Here is a 19,862-nt window from a genome sequence, read left to right on the forward strand (position 1 = left end):
TGACTCATTGTTGTACTCTGCTTGCTGGCAGAAAAATGATCTCTAATGTCTCAATAGTGTTCTACTCCGAAACCTGTAATGATTTTAATGAGACTCCCCAGCCAACACACTTCTCTGGATCTTTCCTGGAGTTTGGAAATACCTGTCATAAGAACTGTTTCTATCGTAAAAGTATTTCTTGAACTGAAACTTAAGCCATATAATTTACCGCAGGAGAGAGACTTTAGACCCATAAAGTAGGAAGCAGCATGGCATGGTAGATGGAACAGTCAGTGTAAAGGTGAAGCTTGAATTCTAGAAGTGCTTTTAAAAATGTAGTTTTATCACTCTGTGTCGAATACTGAAAGTATGGGTCGTACCTAGAGAAGCAGCGTGGCCTAGTGGAAAAGGCATGGGCCTGGGAGTAAGAGGACTTGGGTTCTAATCCTGCTCTGTCACTTGCCTGCTGTGTGGCATTGGGCAAGTTGCTTGACTTCCACTTGCCTCCTGATCTATCAAATGGAGATTAAAAATCTGTTCTCCCTCACGTCTAGACTGGGAGCCTCCTTTGGGACAAGCACTGTGTCCATCTTTGTTTCCTTGTATCCACCCCAGTGCTTAGTACAGTCCTTGGCACATAATAAGTGCTTAAAAATATCACAATCAGTGATTTTATCACAAGCGACCTGAAATTTATGTTCAAGATAGATTAGCATTTGGTAGACACCTCCATTTTCATTGAGATTGGAATCTAGTAAATTTAACTGTATTAACACATCATAGGAAATGATAAAACTGAAGGTGTTGATCTGTTGTCAACTGCTTTGATTATGCCCACAACCTCCGTTGCTGTATGGTTGTGGAATATGTGCTCTGTAGTTTACACTTGAAGGAATGAAGAATTGAGTTTTAAGTAGTTATTGAGGAAGAAAACCTTGTGTAGCTCTTAGCGGGGTGTAGATATTAGTTGGGGTAAGGAGGAATAATATTTGTTTGAAGGCGGGTTACCTGACATAATAATAATAATGGCATTTTTTAAGCTCTTGCTGTGTGCAAAGCATTGTTCTAAGTGCTGGGGAGGTTACAAGGTGATCAGGTTGTTCCACGGGGGGCTCATAGTCTTAATCCCCATTTTACAGATGAGGTAACTGGAGCACAGAGAAGTTAAGTGACTTGCCCAAAGTCACCCAGCTGACAATTGGTGGAGCGGGGATTTGAACCCATGACCTGTGACTCCAAAGCCCGTGCTCTTTCCATTGAGCCACACTGCTTTTCATGAGTACTTCATGAAAGCTGGTTTGGAGATGCAAACTTAGAGTTAAACTTAAAAATAAAATTATTTCTACCTCCTCTTCTTGCTTCTCCTTTTGTCTTCTCCCCTACTTGAAGTGGGAGGAGATGCCGGTGGTTTACATTTCCTTTAACCCCTTCTCTCCCAGGGCCCAAGAGGTAGGAGAGATTCCTGCAGCACCAGGGAGGGCAGCCACGTTATGCATGGAGGTGGTCACATGATGGTAAAAGTGGCTAATTGCAATCAGTTTGTGTTGGTTGTACGTCAAATGGCAGCTAGCAGAGTCCTTAAGCGCTTAGTACAGTGCTCTGCACATAGTAAGCTCTCAATAAATACAATTGATGATGATGGAGATAAATCTTGACCCTGATTTCATGAACCTGTCCCCGAAAAGTTTGGAAAAGAGAATGTGCAGAGAAATCTCCAAGTTTGTGGATGGTCTGGAAGGGAAAAGGTTATGCAAGGGGGGAAAGTTGCAGAAAGACTTTATAGAACTGAGTGGACTAAAAAGTAGCAAGTAAGCTTCACTGCGAGTAATTCAAGGAAATGAACCCCAGGGAAAGTTGTCCCAACTACATCTTTTTGGTGATGGGCCCTGAGCTCTGTTATGATTCAAGGAAAAGGTGGCAACTTCTATTCCGATCATTGGTCCGGTATGCATTGGGCATCATCAGCCCTGCGACTATATGAAACTGGTATGTCCACAGCTGGATATGTCCATATCTGGATGCTTAATGTAACAGCATAGTCGCTGCTTCTTAGGAAGGACATAATATTGCTGAAGAAAGTCCAGAGAAGGCAGTATAAATGGTTGGTGGGAGGGGAGAGGTGGAGAGTACAGCATCTTCTGTTTGAGGATTAACCGACAAGATTTAGGAATCCCGATTAGAAAGGGGAAGGCCCGGGAAGTAGGTAATGTCTCAAGCCATGATGGCTGTGGTCAGAGTTGCAGAATTGTTCACCAAGTCATATGCCAGAATAAGAAGCACCCATTATTCATTTGGTCATATTTATTGAGTGCTTACTGGTTCAAAGCACTGTACTAAGCACTTGGGAGAGTACAGTGCAACAACAAATGGGCACATTCCCTGCCCAGGGCAAGCTCATTAGAACTTGAAGGTTCATACAGGAAGCGAGAGAGGCTTAAAATACCCCTGGACTTGAAAAAACTGCATGAATGAGGTCCTTAAATAATAGGCTTACTTCTTAGATTGTGAGCCCCATGTGGGACCAGTAATAAATTCAGTCTGATTGTATCTACTCCAGTGCATGGGAGAGGAGAAATTAATTGGAAACAGCTTTCAAGATTGAGAAAAGTGTAATCTTGCAGGTATGAAGGGAGAGGGATTGCCAAATGAGAGGAAGCGCATGAAAAACAAGAGGGAGGGAATGAGTAGGTTAGCTTGAGAGGGACAGAGTGCAAGATGGATTCTAGTGGGAGAAGAGTGGATAAGTAGGAGGAAGAAAGCTGATTGAGTACTTCAAAGCCAATGGTCAGAAGTCTCTGCTTGATGCGGAGAAACGTGGCTAACTATTGAAGGCATTTGAGGAATGTGGAAATGTGGGCAGAATGAGATTTAGGGGATAATCCAGATTGGAGGAGGGAGACCTGTGAAAAGGCTGATGCAGTTAAAATTGAACCGTGATACCTGTGTCCAGCCCATCCTGGTGATCACTGTTGCGGTTTGGATGGAGAGGAGGGGGAGGTGTTGGGGAGGAAAAGCCATCAGGATTAAAAGTCAGAAACAGTTGACAGGAAGAACACAAGGATATTGCCAGAGTTGGGGATTCAGAGATGGGAAAGATAGATGGAGGAGAGGATTTAGTGGGGAAGATGAGTTGGGTTTTGTACCTTATTGAGCTTAGCAAGGCAGTGTTAAGGTGTTCACGAGAGGTGCCCTAGTGGTTAAGTTGTAGTGGAGTTGAAATGTTAGGTCTCTCAAGGTAAAGGTAGACTTGGAAATCAGCTGCACAGAGGTGGCAATTAAAAGCTGTAGGAGTGGATGAGCTAGTTGCCCAATAAAGTGGTTATTGATTGAGGCAAACAGGGGGACCCCTAATGAAGCTTTGAGGGACTCCTACAGTTTGGGGGTGAGGAGTGGAAAAGCCAGAAAAAGAGATTGCTGGCACTGCCAGAGAGGTAAATGGAAAATTCCAGAGAGAACTGTGTTAGTTAAACCAAGATTGAATAATGTTTCTAGGAGAAAGGAGTGGTTCATGGTGTCATGGCAGCCAAGATGTTTAGGAGGATTAGGATACGTTAGATGGTACGGCCGTAGTCCTCCAAGCATTCTTTGGTGCTGTTAGAGAATACCGGGCTGAATGGATCATTCATTTGACCCAGCAACGATCCTCCCCCATGAATTTGCTAATATTTGTTTTATCTGTATTCCACAGCAAAGGTTCAGACGGATCCACCTTCCCTTCCAATCTGTGACCTGTATCCTGGTGGTGTATTTCCAAAAGGACAAGAATGCGAGTACCCACCAACTCAAGATGGGTATGGTGGACTTTTATCTAGTACTTGACAGTTACAAAAACTGTTGTCACTTGAGAATCCTAAGAAACTTGATTTGGAGTGCAAGATGGAGATTTAAAAAAAAATTTTTTTTGAGATAGTTATTTACATAGTCCTTGAGTCCTGTGAACTTGAAACCAAATGGCTGTTTTATCTCATTAACCCAATAGAGATCAACTGAACCTTGAGGAAAACACAGGTGGCGCAAGTATTATTTTGCCAGTTTTATAGTGTGAGCTCTAAGTATTGTTACGGCAAAGTCAGATTAATGAAGCATGTTGCAGGGTTTAGTTTGCTTTAGACTTGAATATTTTAAAGGAAGAAACTTGTCTGGTAATTCCATCTGTGAGAATGTTTAATATGACGGTATGAGAAACTTAATTTTCTTGTAGAGGTGCTACTTTTTTAGGTAAAGCTGGTTGAATACTTTTATAGTTTTCTTTAGTTACTACTTTAGTTTAGTTTAGTAGTAGTTACTACTACTAGTTTTGTTCAGTTACAATGGAAATTAGAGAAACATTTTTTACTTCTCAATTCTTTTGGCCCGTATTTAAACAGCTCTTTTTGGGAAAAATTTTCCCAAGCTGATTTGAAAGAAAAGCCTCACAAATAATCATCTTTGGTTTTCTGAAAAATGTCTTACTCAAATTTCCCACAATTTTTGACTGTATGTTTAATGAAAAAGTGGAAAAAAAAACAAAAAACACTAACGTTACCTGCATCATTACTTGGTTATTTAGTAGTGGTAGTAATGGCATTTATTAAGCACTTACTATGTGCAAAGCACTGTTCTAAGCACTGGGGAGGTTACAAGGTAATCAGGTTGTCCCACGGGGTGCTCACAGTCTTCATCCCCATTTTACAGATGAGGTAACAGGCACAGAGAAGTTAAGTGACTTGCCCAAAGTCACACAGCTGACAATTGGCGGAGCTGGGATTTGAACCCATGAACTCTGACTCCAAAGCCCGGGCTCTTTCCACTGAGCCACGCTGCTTCTCCATTCAGTCTCCATGCTTTCTAATTCATTTATTCATTCATTCAATTGTATTTGAGCTCTTACTGTGTGCAGAGCACTGTACTAAGCGCTTGGGAAGTACAAGTCGGCAACATACAGAGACGGTCCCTACCCAACAACGGGCTCACGGTCTAGAAGGGGAAGACAGACAACAAAACAAAACATGTAGCTACGGTCCTTCTTCACTTTGCTGAGCTGGCTGGCTCTGTAGGAGCTCTCTAAATGAGTCTTCTCAATTGTTAAGGGATTTTACCACCAATCAAGATACCAGTTCTAGGAATTTTTGACAGCAAGGCAGGTATTTATTTTTATTTAAATTAAAACTTGGACACTTAAGTCAGAAAATTGCTGGCCACTCTGTTTCTAACAGTTGAAAATGGATGTTGCCAAATTTAACACTTTTAAAAAGAAACACTTTCTAACCTCTCGTTCAGTGAATTAGGGGTATAAGAAGCAGTGGGCACTGGCATGGGAGTCGGAAGGACCAGGGCTCTAATCCCAGCTCTGCTGCCTATCAGCTGTTGTGTGACCCTGGGAAAATCACTTAACTTCTCTGTGCCTCAGTTACCTCCTCAGTAAAGTGGGGATTAAGACTGTGAACTCTACGCAGGACAGGGACTGTGTCCAATGTGATAATCTTGTATCTACCTCAGCACTGATAATCTTGTATCTACCTCAGCACTTAGAACAGTGTTTACATAAAATACCATATAAATATGATACAGATAATCTTACAGAACTTTTCAGAGTCTAGCCATCCCTACATTAAAATTTCATTTTATTTCTTGCTCTAGGTGTAGCATTTTTTCCTCATCATGTCTTGATGGTTTTGTATGCTTTGTTGTTTTGGTGTGGACTACTAGATGAGAAAATGAAATTAAATGGAGCAACCAAAACATTGTATCTTAAGGCTTTCAACCAGACCTAGACTTTCTCCAGTCTTTCTGTTTCTTCTGACATATACTGTGGTTACCTTAAAGGAGAACTGCTGCCTGGAGAACTACCAGTGATGAAAAGAAAGCGTTAGATCAAGCCAGTGAAGAGATATGGAATGATTTTCGGGAAGCTGCTGAAGCACACAGACAAGTGAGAAAATATGTCATGAGCTGGATTAAGCCCGGAATGACAATGATAGAAATCTGGTAAGGATATATTAAACCCCCAGGGGGTGGGAGGAGATTAAAACTAAACTTTTGAAAACCCATACAAAAGACTTATGCAAAATCAGAGGCAATGAATCGACACTTCTGGTGGAAACCATCGGTCACCTTTCTGTATCTTTGTCTATTTTTTGCTGTTATCGAAAGAATGAGATTAGTTTCCAGAAAGGCTTTTATTCCCCTTTGGATTTCAGAGACCCCTTTGAAATTGTTTATTAAGATACCACGTTTTAGAAACTTTGTGCAAACCTGTTTTTGTAATATGTCAAGGAATCTTAACTTAGAAAGGAATGTATGATTACAAAGCACAATGCCAGCGGTACGTTCATGTGTGGTCAAAAAGTCCAGAAGATCAGATTCTCCAATGGAATAATTTTTCTGTCTCTAATTACTTCCTTTACGCTATGGAAGAGATTCATTCATTCATTCAATCATATTTATTGAGCCCTTACTGTGTGCAGAGCACTGTACTAAGCGCTTGGGAAGTACAAGCTGGCAACATATAGAGACGGTCCCTACCCAACAGTGGGCTCAGATTGGGATTAAGCACATTCTTCAAATTAGGTTGCCAATTCACTGAAGGTGCTGTTTTAAAAATGAGAAATGGCTTGGTCTTGGGAAGGGAATGGCCTATTTTTGGGACACCAGTAAATCTGTATTTGGGGGCGGAGGGGAAGTGAGCAGGTTGCACCTAGGGAGTAGGGCTCAGAGTCCATAAAACTGAAAAATAACCCTGTGCCTTGGTTTTTGTCGTAGTGAAAAGCTGGAAGATTGCTCCCGCAAACTCATAAAAGAGAATGGCTTAAACGCAGGCCTTGCATTCCCCACTGGATGTTCTCTGAATAATTGTGCAGCCCACTACACTCCCAATGCTGGCGACCCAACAGTATTGCAGTACGACGATATCTGTAAAATTGATTTTGGCACACACATTAGTGGTGAGTACTTATACAAAAAATGGCAAAGATAGTTACCGATTCTGCACTGCAGTAGAGCATATTGACGTGAGATAATATATAGATAACCAAGCATCAGTCCTCCCAGAGCTACTCCGAAATAACAAAACGGAGTGTTTTGTCTGTTTGTTTTACCTGCCCTCCTCTGGGAGGAAGATAAGCAGCAGAGTTAGACTTTGACAGTGAGACCCATGTGGGAGAGGGATAGTGTCTGACCTAAATTGACTTGTATCTAGAGTAGTGCTTAACACATAGTAAGTGCTTAACAAATTCGATAGTAATAATAATAATGATAATGCTAATAAATGGGTTAAGCCCTGCAGATAACTGAGAATTAATTATGTAAATGCTGAAGGTTTGCTAGATTTCGAAAACTAATTAAAGCTCTTTCCCCCCACCAGGCCGGATCATTGACTGTGCTTTTACTGTCACTTTCAATCCAAAATATGATACACTACTAAAAGCTGTAAAAGATGCCACTAACACTGGAATAAAAGTAGGTAAACCCTTGGCCCTTTTAAAGCTACTCTAAATACAGTGTGGAGTAAAATCCATGTACATTTTTGATCATCAAAAAATAAAGCCACGCTTTTTGTTTCTAGTGTGCTGGAATCGATGTCCGTCTTTGTGATGTTGGAGAAGCCATCCAAGAAGTTATGGAATCTTATGAGGTTGAAATCGATGGCAAAACATATCAAGGTATCTTGTTTTGTTCTCCAGTGGATTTCAGTTTTGTTTTTGTGTATGGAAGTGTCGGTTGGCAATCTACGTACTGTTAGACACGACAAACCCCTAAAAATAGATGCTTCAGAAAGACAGTATACCTCCTTTTCCCAACACCTCTCTGTCCTTTGTCTGTCTCTGAAAATCACTGCACTTAGTGACTTAGGCAGATCTGCCTGGTCGCTCAGATTATGGGATAATGTTACACTTGTATGACTCACTAGCCTTTCTTTTGTCCTAGGCGTTTATGACAGCAAAATCAGTGATATCCTTCAGAAAGGCTCTGGGACCATTTTTTTTCTGATCTGACTTTCCTTATTAGGAGACAGGAGGAGTTAAGTTCAGCAAGATCCCATTCTGGATATACCGCAGAGTCTTTACTGTCAGTCCAGCCCCAGCAAGTCTGGAGATAGTTGGGGAAAGGAGAAACAGCAGAAGGGAGAGAAGCGACAGAAAGGTGAAGAGAAGGGGAAAAAAGGAGGCCAGAAAGTAGATGCACACCCTCTCTCCCTCCTAATATGGCCTTGATGGAAGTGAGATGGAGAAAGCAAGCTGGGAAGTACCAGCTGAGTTGCCCTTAGTTTAAAGGCAGCTGCTGAAAATATAGCAATACACTCTTTCCTGATATTTGGGATGAGCATTGCTCAAGCACAAATGATTGAATGGAAAGGAATGACCTACTGCTGGCAGGACATGCGTGGTTTTATAGTCACGGTGATGGTTTGTGCTGCGCCATCTCCACTTTTGCCTGACCCCTTCCTTTTCTCTCCTCCCACCCCTCTTAGAGCTATTGTCTAAAAGCCATTTCTGGTTCCAGGGAAGCTCCAACTAGTCAACAATATGCTAAAATTGTAGAATAAATACAGTCCAAAATAGCTTTAATCATAATAATAATTTCACAGAAAACATTATTTACATCCCGCAAGTTATAAACATGTCAGAAATAATTGTTAATAATGTTTCGATGGGAAGCTTTTTAGTCCCACAAAGGCTCTACCTGACCGTCCAAGCATCTGGGAAGATCGTGATTGGAGAAAAAGACATTAATGTAAATTATAGATGTGAGTGCTGGGGAGCTGGGAAAGGGGTATAGATCCAAGTGTTTAAGGGACACTCAGGTGCTAGGTGAAGCGGAAGGAAGGGCTTAGACAGGAAAGTGAGGGCTTAATGAAGGAAAATGGGACTGATTACTTGGTGGGGAACCTCACTACCTTAGGGGAGAATGGGGCCATGAGTAGGGCCTGGAAGACCATTTTCAGACAATCACAAGAATGTTAATTAATCAGTGGTTCCTCCTAAAGGATTCTTGCCTGCAGAAGCTGAGGAAACAAATATTTGCTTTAAATGCACCAGACCTAATACTGTTAAGCTTTATGTACTCAGTTCTGCCATAACACATTTTCAGGTCATGTTTTGAGTGAATTGTTGTTAGAGGGAATAGGGAACATTCAAATGTGAGCCTGTTTTGGTACAGTGTGTCCTGGTTTCAGAAAGATCAGGCAAGGTGAGTATACTCTAGCCTGGGTTTTCCTTAATACGGGGTTCTGCAAGTATACGTTCATTGTGTCAAAGGAGACATAGGTGTATTGAAACCACTCCCTTGGCATCGTGCTTGTTGTAGGCACAGTCAATTGCTGTGACTTCATTCATTCATTAATTCATTCAATCGTATTTATTGAGCGCTTACTGTGTGCAGAGCACTGTTCTAAGCGCTTGGGAAGTACAAGTTGGCAACGTATAGAGACGGTCCCTACCCAACAGCGGACTCACAGTCTTCTTGCCCCGAAGACCTAGCCGAGCTTCTTAGCCACATTTTTTCTTCTCATGCCGCCTGTTCTCTGCCTTTTTTGTCTGCCTCCTTCGTAGAAGTACAAAACACTTGGCAAAACAAATCAGCGAGATTTTTTTTTTTTAGTGGACAGGGAACGTGTCTGCTTATTGTTGTCCTCTCTCAAGTGCTTAGTATGTGTTCCGTACACACTAAGCGCTCAATAAATACGACTGAATGAATGAATGAACTGCAGTATTGACTGTCTTTCCAGTACTGCTTTTATTTGAATAGGTTGCATCTTAAAGCTACATAATCCGTACAACTAAACAACTGTGCTTTTTCCTCTTCTCCTCCTCCTCCCCTCCCTACAGCACTTGTGTATGTTCGTACATATTACTCTATTTGTTTTATTAATGATGTGTATATAGCTATAATTCTATTTCTTCTGATGGCTTTCACCCCTGTTTAGTTGTTTCGTTTTGTTGTCTGTCTCGCCCTTCTAGACTGTGAGCCCGTTGTTGGGTAGGGACCATCTCTATACGTTGCAGATTTGTACTTCCCAAGTGCTTAGTACGGTGCTCTGCATGCACACAGTAAGCGCTCAACACGATTAAATGAATTGTTTTTTATGGGGATCCATGTTTGGGAATTGACGTTGAATAATGTATAATAGAGAGTATTTATCTGTGATGTTTAAAATGAAATTTACTGAGTCTTTGGTAAATTTTGGTCTTTTCCTCCAGGCTTTCCCACAACCTAAGACAGCACCTGTTCTCCCTGTCTCGCAAGCCTGCAGCCTTGGCATTATCCTTGACTCATCTCTTTCATTCAACTTGCATATTCCTCTCCTGAAATCCCATCAGTTCTGTCTTCACATCATCTCTTCAGTGTGCCCCTTCCCTTCCACCCAAACTGTTAGCGTGCTGATCAAAGCACTTAGCATCTCCCGCTGTGATTACTGCCACTTACCCACTGCCCACCTCCGCCCTCAGCCCTGTAACTCCCCCTCACACAACATACACCACACCACCCTACACACCACCACATTTCCATCTTCAGAGTCTTACTAGAATCATATCTCTATCTCATCCAAGAGGTCTTTTCTGAATAAATCCTCCCTTCTTCTTCACCTAGCATTTGAATCTGTACCCCTAAAACACTTTGCTATATACCTCTCTCCCAGCTCCACAGCACTGACATATTCATCTATAATCTACTTTAATATCTGTCCCCCCCTCTGGTCTGTAAACTCATATATACCTACCTGCTCTTTTCTATTGCACTCTCTCAATCACTTCATACAGGCCTGTACACAGTGAGCGTTCAAATGCTATTGTTTGATTCTTATAAAGTACTCTCTGGGCCTTCAGTGTTGATGTTTTTAGTAGCCACAACTTTAAAATCATAAGCCCCAAGGCAGTAGTGATAATGACATTTATTGATCGCTCACTAAGCATTTGGGAAAGTCCCACAGAGGCATGAGACCCAGACCCAGCCCACAGGGAGTTTAAGTGCTAATGGGGAAGTTGTGACTTGACTGTGTTTTCTTCTTTTCATTTACAATAGTGAAACCAATTCGTAATCTGAATGGACATTCGATTGGACAGTATAGAATACATGCTGGGAAAACTGTGCCCATTGTGAAAGGAGGAGAAGCGACTAGAATGGAGGTGAGCTATACATACCTGTTTCCCGTCATATTTAAACTATCATCCAAAAGTTCTATTCAGTAAAGGTCTCTGGAATTGTGTGTCTGTAGGCCAGTCTGGGTAGGGTGAAATGGACAAAGGAACCTTGCCCTTTAAATACATTAAAATATGTAGGCTGCTTGGGATAATAATAATGATGGTATTTGTTAAGTGCTTACTAGGTGCCAAGCACTGTTCCAAGCGCTGGCGTAGGTGAAAGGTAATCAGGTTGTCTCACGTGGGGCTCACGGTATTAATCCCCATTTTACAAATGAGGTAATTGAGGCACAGAGCAGTTAAATGACTTGCCCAAAGTCACACAACTGACAGGTGACGAAGCTGGGATTATAGCCCACAGCCTCTGACTCCCAAGCCCGAGCTCTTTCCACTGAGCCAAGCTGGGATGCATCTGATCTGATGCAGTTGGTGTTAAATTGGACCATTCAGTTCCACTTTCCAGCTCTAGATTCACTCTAAGCATCTAACCATTTTGTGATCTGGTCTGAAGAACCAAGGGAGTGGGTGTAATTCCATTTTGAATAGTGCCTCTGTTCTCCGAGGATGCAATAATAATTGCAAGAATCAAAGAACGGTGCTGGGCTTCTGCGCTCAGCTATTATTTCAGATTCAATGGATGCCTTTAATTCAGCTTGACTACTTGTCACATCATCAGTCCTTTTTGGTCTTTCCTGGCTTTTCCCCAGAACTCCTACATTTTGAGGGAGGACTGCGAAAAGGTTCAGGACTTATAAAACATGAAAAGCTGAAATTTTGGTAGCAAGGTAGATGTGACTCCAGAGAGTTAATAACTAGAGTTGGAGTCCATAGCTGTAGGCTTTTCTTCCACTGCCTTTAGGCAGGTCATTTAAACCCTCATTTTACGTTTTCATTTCTGTAAACTAGGGCTCATGCTGAAAGAGGGTTAAGGTTGCCATTGCTATTGGTTAATTAAAAATCTGGTTGACATGTGTTTTTGCGCGGTGAATTGGTAGGTCAGGAACCTGGGACGATTAATTAGATGTCCATTGACAGATTCCATCATGACAGATATTTTCTGTGACCTATAGGAAAAATGGCAAACCTCAAAAAACACCTTCGAGAATTAAATGAGCAATGAAATAGCCTTTCATCTTTAGCTCTAAACGCCACCTAGCTTTTTACTCAAGGTCACAGGTTTTTGTATTTTTTAAGCAAGTACCATATTCACTCTATCAGAATAACCAGAAACCCTCAGTTTTGGATCCCCACGTAAACTGAAATCCTGGAGCCCTGACTGATCCCAAAACTCTGTGGGGTGGGAGAGGGAGAAGCCATGCAATGCAGAGTGAGAACTATACAGTTGCCTCCTCTCAGCTGTATCCTACAGTCGAGGTGGTCATTGTTCATGAATGTTTGGCAGCTCTGTGTTTAGTACAGTGCCTGGTGCATAGTAAGCACTTAAATACCCTAATTATTAATTATTATTATTACCAAAAGCTGCTACCCCTGCCTCAGTCAGACGTGGCCTGAGTCTAGGCTCCATTGAGTCCCTTGAATAATTCTAGGATTTTTCCTTATAGCGCACAGTGCCTAAAATATTTAAAAAAATAAGTTTGTGTTAGGGTATTAGTCATGCAGACACTACTTAATTTTTTTTTTAATCTTGTCTGCCCAGCTGGCACTGAAGAGCCACCAACAGGAATTGGGTACAGTACAATGTGTGATCATTAGGAGAAGCTGTGTGCACCAGAGCTCTCTGACAGCTCAAATCTTTACTTTGCATCTCTGGACCCTGCTGCAAAAAGATAACTTTTTATTGCCCTAAACACTCTTTGACTGACCACAGTATATCAAAGTTTGTACCTGAGTGCTTGTCATTTGATTTTTATTTATTTATTTTTAAAGGAAGGAGAAGTATATGCCATAGAAACTTTCGGTAGCACGGGAAAAGGTGTGGTCCATGATGACATGGAATGTTCACATTATATGAAGAACTTTGATGTTGGACATGTGCCAATAAGGTGAGAAATCTGCTTCGATGATCTTTGAGCCTTTATAAGATGGCCTTGTTGCTCTCTGGTTATGTAAAGATTTTTGCAGAGAGCTAAGCGCTCAAAAGATGTGAAAAGAAAATGGTTGGTCTGCTTAGTTCAAGTGAAATGAAACACTGAGCAATTATCCAGTTGTTTTTCTCTTTTTAGGGAGCCCAAATCAATCAATCAATCATATTTATTGAGCGCTTACTGTGTGCAGAGCACTGTACTAAGCGCTTGGGAAGTACAGGTTGGCAACATATAGAGACAGTCCCTACCCAACAGTGGGCTCAGTCTAGAAGGGGGAGACAGAGAACAAAACCAAACATATTAACAAAATAAAATAAATAGAATATATATGTACAAGTAAAATAAATAGAGTAATAAATATGTACAAACATATATACATATATACAGGTGCTGTGGGGAAGGGAAGTAGGTAAGACGGGAAGGATGGAGAGGGGGACGAGGGGGAGAGGAAGGAGGGGGCTCAGTCTGGGAAGGCCTCCTGGAGGAGGTGAGCTCTCAGTAGGGCCTTGAAGGGAGGAAGAGAGCGAGCTTGGCGGATATGAACCGTGCAGACTCAAAAAATCCACTTTGGTGCCTAAATGATTCATTAGGTAGCCTTCCTGGAGCAAATCAAGCAAATCGAGCGCTTAGAACAGTGCCAGCACTTAGAACAGTGCTTGGCACATAGTAAGCGCTTAATAAATGCCATTTAAAAAAAAATCAAGTGGATAAATTTGTCGATTTTACTTCACTTGAGTAGTGCAAAACCAGTGAAGGGTATAGCGTGAGGACCAAAACGTGACAAGACTATTTAAAGTGTAGACTTTAAATAGTTTAGTCTTTTAGACTGTGAGCCCACTGTTGGGTAGGAACTGTCTCTATATGTTGCCAATTTGTACTTCCCAAGCGCTTAGTACAGTGCTCTGCACCCAGTAAGCGCTCAATAAATACGATTGATGATGCTAAACTCCTTAAAGAGCATCTGTAAGAGCAAAACAACCAAGAAACTTAATCTCACTGCCAGTTTTTTCCAGGGTTGTGAATGTGTTGGCATAGTAAATAAGCACCCAGTTGCACAACCTTGAGATAGACAATTTAATGACCATTGGCTTATTGAATATTTAATATATGATGCAAAAGAGCTTTGGAAACCGAGAAATTCCACCAAACAGTGCCATGATTTTCAAGTTCATTTTAGTCTTTCCAGGACTCATTTAAATACACAGAGAATGACAGCTGGACAGTGTAATTAAAGTTCTGTTATCCATCATGGGAGGTGTCAGATCATCCCAAATTCCTGTTAACTGAATCAGAGATGTTTTGGGGAACCTTTCCTGGGAAGAGGCATAGAATTCGTGATGGCCATAGGGAGTGAAGTCCAGTCGTCGATTAGTTGAAACCCAGGGATGCCCGCGTTTGGATTTTAGTTGGCACTGCAGTTCCTTGGAATCTGGTCCCACCCTTCAGCTTCTGAAGCCCTTAGAAAACATCTGGCCTTGAGAAGGAAGATTTTAAGTGTATTCTGATCACTCTTGTGGGATAGAGGGTTCCCGCAAGAGTTAACAATTGTTTGAACTTTAAGAGATGAGTTTCCAAGTGTATTTTCTTTCACCTGCCAATCCACCGGGTTTGTTTGTTTTTTTTTTTTCCTTTTTCTTTTTCAGACTCCCAAGAGCAAAACACTTGTTAAACGTTATCAACGAAAACTTTGGCACCCTTGCGTTCTGCCGCAGGTGGCTAGACCGGCTGGGAGAAAGTAAATACTTAATGGCTCTGAAGAACCTGTGTGATTTGGGTATAGTGGATCCGTACCCACCCCTCTGCGACATTAAAGGCTCGTACACAGCACAGTTTGAGCATACCATACTGTTGCGCCCAACATGTAAAGAAGTTGTCAGTAGAGGAGATGACTATTAAACTTAAATCAAAGGCCACCTCAACATCTTTATATCCTATGCTTTGTTGGAACGCATTATGCCAGAGTAATTTGCAACATATTGTCCGTTTTAACAGTGGACCTGTGTAACACTCTCCCACGTTTGGAAAGGAAGGAATTCAATCAAAGGCAAGTCTTCTAATGTACCTTCAACCAAGGAAAAAGCCTTCAGGCCTTTAGAAAGATTTCAAGAGTTTTTTTCTGTTCAGGGAAATGTGCTGTAAAGCTCGATTTTTAGTTGGGAATGAATTTTTTGTTTTAAGAGATGCTTTTCAGATATTTATATTACCATATTCCTACTTAAATGCTTTGAATGACAACATCTGATTCTCCTCTTAGGTCTTCTGGTTATTATTGCCTTTTAAACTTCCTGGAATCCATTTTGTAAAAAAATAAAGACAAATTTTCAGATCTAAGAGGTACATTTCAATGTTTGTTTATCATGGTGGGCAGAAAACTTGCCGTATTAAATGCTGAGAGGTCAGAGTCCAGAATCGCTTGCGTTAGCTGGAATCTAGACTTCTACCCACTAGATTGTACGCTCCCTGAGTGTAGGAATTGTGGCTATCAACTCTATTGTGGTTTTTTTATGGTATTTAAGTGCTTATTAAATAAAAGCACTTAAGTGCTTTTAAGTGCTTAATTAATTAATAAAAGCAGGTACTGTATTAAGCGCTGGAGTAGATACAAGCTAATCAGGTTGGACACAGTTCATGTCCCACATGGGGTTCACAGTCTTACTCTCCGTTTTACAGATGAGGTAATTGAGGCACAGAGAAGTTAAGTGACTTGCCCCAAGTCACACAGCAGACAAGTGGCAGAGCTGGGATTAGAATCCGGGTCCTTCAGACTCCCGGGTCTGCGCTGTATCCACTAGGCTACGGTACTTATATTGAATTCTCTCAAGCGCTTAGTACAGCACTCTGAGCGGTAAGCATTCAGTAAATACCAATGATTGATTAAGCTTCTTGCTGAAGCAGCGAGGATAAAACAAGTCCTGCTATGTATGTATGAGCCAAGCAGGAAGACCATCTTTTCATCACCATGGACACAACAGCAGTTGGCCTTCACATTCTCATGTGGATTTTCGTAATAAGACCTTTTTCATTCTTGGCTTTCAACGAGTTCCAGTCCATGGGAAGATGCATTAACTTCATGGCGGTATGATCCTGCTGCTAATCGGTAATCCAGGCCTAAGAAAGCACTTTTTAATTCTTCGTCATTCCTAATAAGCATTGAGAGATCTCTTCAACCTCTCTAGCGAAGGACCGACAAGGAATGGAAGGTTGAATGACTTTGAAAAGCAGGAAAGCTTTTAAATCCGATCCTGCTTAAATTCCCGCAGTTCCGCTGGAAAAGATTTTGCCAACCGAGAGCAATTCAGGTTAGTGACAGCTGAAACTGTATTTCAGGCCAAATTAATGACCGATCATTCTGGTTGTGTTTGGAGAGATGAAACACTCACAACCAATTACAATTTTTAAAATACTGAGAAATTCAGTGTGACTTAATTTTATTCAGGCGTGGTGAAATCCATAACATGGATCCATGATGCTTTGGTTTTTTTCTTTATCTCATCTGGAAATATTGTGTTGGGAGTGCCTTAAGTTGCTCATTGTAACTACAGTTTTCCAGAGCTATGTAGGAACTCCAATTGGTTATTCCAGTAATTTTCCATTTGTCTTTGGGATCATCCCCTTAATGTAAAAAGTGCTTCAGCCCACTAGCTGTACAATGCCTGACTTGAAGGGGAAAGGCTTGATTACTTGCTGAAATGCCAGTGAAGAGATCTCTCTTGTCCAGAGTCCAACAGAGCTGAAGCCATGTCATTATGCTTAAAAAAAAAACCCAGTAGAACTGTGGTTACAATAAGTATCTCTGGTTTCTCCAGATGAGCATGTGTCCTGGTTGATGAAAATGGGATCAATTTGCTGCAATAAAATTGTAAATCTGTCTACGAAATCTGGCCTGACAGGTGCATCCAAGCAATAATAGTGTGAGATAAATGAGTTGTATCCTACCAACAGTATTTATTGAGCACCCTCCGCACAGCAATTACGGAGAGGCTTGGGGAACGTACCAGAGACGCAAAAGAGCCAATCTTTGCCCCGAAGAGAGCTAATGACGGCCAAATAGCCGTGAGACTTTCATGGTTGAGAAGTGAGATGATAAATACTATAGAAAAACATAAGTACCTAGAGATGGCTTTTTCCAAATAAGAAAAGTGAAAGGAAGTCAAACCCTGACCTGTGGTAAGGTACTTGATTCTAATTGGCTTTCTGTATAAAAACCGCCCTGATGAGTAGAATGTAATGCTATATTTCTTCGACTTGATTAGGGTAAAGCTCACCAGTAGGAAGGACCGTAGGAGGGGTCTGTCTTTAAGGAGCCTGCTAAAGTGGGAATTGATAAAGTTTGCAGTTCGCTCCTGAGCAGAAGGTTCCATTACCAAGTAAATTACATTTGTGAAAGAACCAAAGGTGGGGTTGAATATGCTGCATAGGAAGATCAGTAGCTTGAGTTGGAACAGACCTTCCATTGCATCCCCCATATGTTGCCAACTTGTACTTCCCAAGCGCTTAGTCCAGTGCTCTGCACACTGTAAGCGCTCAATAAATACGATTGAATGAGTGAATGAATCTCACTGTGCGTTTACCTTCAGCACATTGAGACATTAAGGCATCCCGGTCGTTGCCTTTAACTGGTATGTTCCCAAGCACCTGGTACAGTGTTCTCTCCACAAATGCTCAATAAATACTGATGAGGTAAGCAGGTCCATCAGATCTCCAAGCTCCCAGGAGCCAGACTGATAATGTGTGTTTATTGGTTGGGAGAAGGATCTGACCCACGTCCTGCATTATAGGTGAAGATGGTCTACCAGCCGCCCTAAGGGCCCTCTTATTGTTTTGGCTGCTTATTGTTCTGGCAATTCCTTATTTGGATCAAAGAGGAACTAGCAAAGCCATCTTCTGTCCTGGATTTGTCTCCAGAACACTAGTTACGGAAACGTGGAAAAATACTTGAGAAAAGGTTTGACTCAAATCCATTCGTTCTTAACCCTTCTGCACAGCGTGCCCCCAGCAGGCCTCCCAGCTTGTGACTTAGCAGTGAGAAAAAACATCTATTTTGGGGGTTTCTGCACATTTTTGACTAGCGTGAGAATTCTGTGTTTGAGACCATACGCGTAAGTCTATAGTCCCGCAATTCAGCTTGTCTCGTGTTCTCCTGTCCTTCAGATCTTGAAGATCAGCTGATCTTGATCGGTTGCTGTTTTGTATGGCTCAATTCCAGACTCAGAGTTTCAGTACACAGATTCCTGGAAACAGATTCTTCCTTGCTCGTTCAAGTAGAATATCGTTCCAGCGGATTGGGCGCTGCTGGGGGAATCGGGAAAGCTGGGTTTTAGTCCCAGTTCTGCCCAATTTAGGCCTGATTGGGGCAGAGACGGCACATGCACTTGGCAGCCTGTGGCAAGCCCACTTATTTGCTATTAATAATAATAATAATGATGATGACATTTATTAAGCGCTTAATATGTGCAAAGCACTGTTCTAAACACTTGCACTCTGCCCCAGCAGGAAGGCAACTGGTAGGGACAAGAGACTGCAAGTCGGGCTGTGCAAGCCACTGTTATGACAGAGATTTTTCTTTGCACAAGTTCTCAGTCCTGGAGGTTCAAAATAGTCTTCCCCGGGAAGATTCCATCATCACTGTCAGAATACTGTTTAATATCCGTCTCGAGACTGGATTTTCCAGTAGAAGATAGGTTTGGAAGACTGCTTGCATATGCTGGGGCTTTCCGAATAGACCAGGTTTCTTAGTTTCTCCTGTGTGAATCCTGACTTCTCAGGAATGTACTTGCTGATGAATGCCTGATGAAGCGATACAGTAGATCACCTCTGCACCAGATTTTTTTCCCGTGGATCACTAACTGCTCACCCAATTTAGGATGTCACCTCCTGTTCGAGTCAACTGCAGCTAATACAGCTGAGTACACACAGGTCCGTCCAACCACACTGCAGTGCACCCCAGACGATGTAGGAATCCTTGGTTCCTGGTGGTAAGACAACTTTTACTGCCTTGGTTTTTGGGATAGTTTGTTTTGAATTTCAGCAGTGAGGCTGGTTTTAGGTCTGAATCCCGGGTGTTCAAAGAAGCTCATTCTCCAGATTATTTAAAGCTGATGGGTTGACTTTCCTTCCCGTTTCCTTAGCCACTGGAGGGATAATTAAGTACCTATCAAATCTCCAGCAATCAGTCTGTACCAACTTGGAGCTGAAATCCATTCGAAACACCTACCTCTATGGTTAACGCTTAACATAAACCATACGAAGGCAGCAAGAGAGCACGCCCCAAGCTTTCTTATTGAAACTAGGTAAATTTTCGCTCACGCGGCTATGCCCTCACTCTCCACGGTACCACTCAGGGTCCCCTGCGTGTATTTGAGGTGATTTTGGTTTGTCCTCACTGGATGCTTTTTCCTCACTATAGGGAGAAACCAATGACCACCTCAAATCTGTTGGTAAAAGTGGTTTCTTTGGCATACCTGCCAGCTGAAAGAATTGTGCAAAATTGGAGAAAGAGGTAGGGTGCCTGCGTCTTTTCCCTTCCTGGGTGTAGTGGTTATTGTGTGTTGAAGTGCTTTGGATCAGGGGCGGTAGGAGTTAGGCCTCCTTAAATTTGCTCAGAAACGTGTCTCGTTACCTGACAACTAAAAAGTGACCAAAGGCTCTTAGTGTAGTCACTCGTGTCACTGCTGGTTCTAAAGTGACGACCCAGAGCTGTATTAACTTTGTATTGAAC

General features: G+C 41.9%; 1 protein-coding gene across 1 annotated transcript in view; it reads left to right on the forward strand.

The window, feature by feature from the left end:
* METAP2 (methionyl aminopeptidase 2) overlaps positions 1-15,138 on the forward strand; it is a 29,427-nt gene extending 14,289 nt beyond the window's left edge. Inside the window, exons 4-11 of the mRNA XM_038756814.1 lie at positions 3,668-3,770; positions 5,785-5,946; positions 6,721-6,902; positions 7,322-7,416; positions 7,523-7,619; positions 10,981-11,084; positions 12,987-13,102; positions 14,788-15,138. Coding sequence (XP_038612742.1) covers positions 3,668-3,770; positions 5,785-5,946; positions 6,721-6,902; positions 7,322-7,416; positions 7,523-7,619; positions 10,981-11,084; positions 12,987-13,102; positions 14,788-15,040 — 1,112 coding nt within the window. The 3' untranslated portion in view covers positions 15,041-15,138. The remainder of the gene's footprint in view (positions 1-3,667; positions 3,771-5,784; positions 5,947-6,720; positions 6,903-7,321; positions 7,417-7,522; positions 7,620-10,980; positions 11,085-12,986; positions 13,103-14,787) is intronic.
* Positions 15,139-19,862: the final 4,724 nt, after the last annotated feature.

Source organism: Tachyglossus aculeatus, chromosome 14, assembly GCF_015852505.1.
Source record: "Tachyglossus aculeatus isolate mTacAcu1 chromosome 14, mTacAcu1.pri, whole genome shotgun sequence".
NCBI lineage: Eukaryota > Metazoa > Chordata > Mammalia > Monotremata > Tachyglossidae > Tachyglossus > Tachyglossus aculeatus.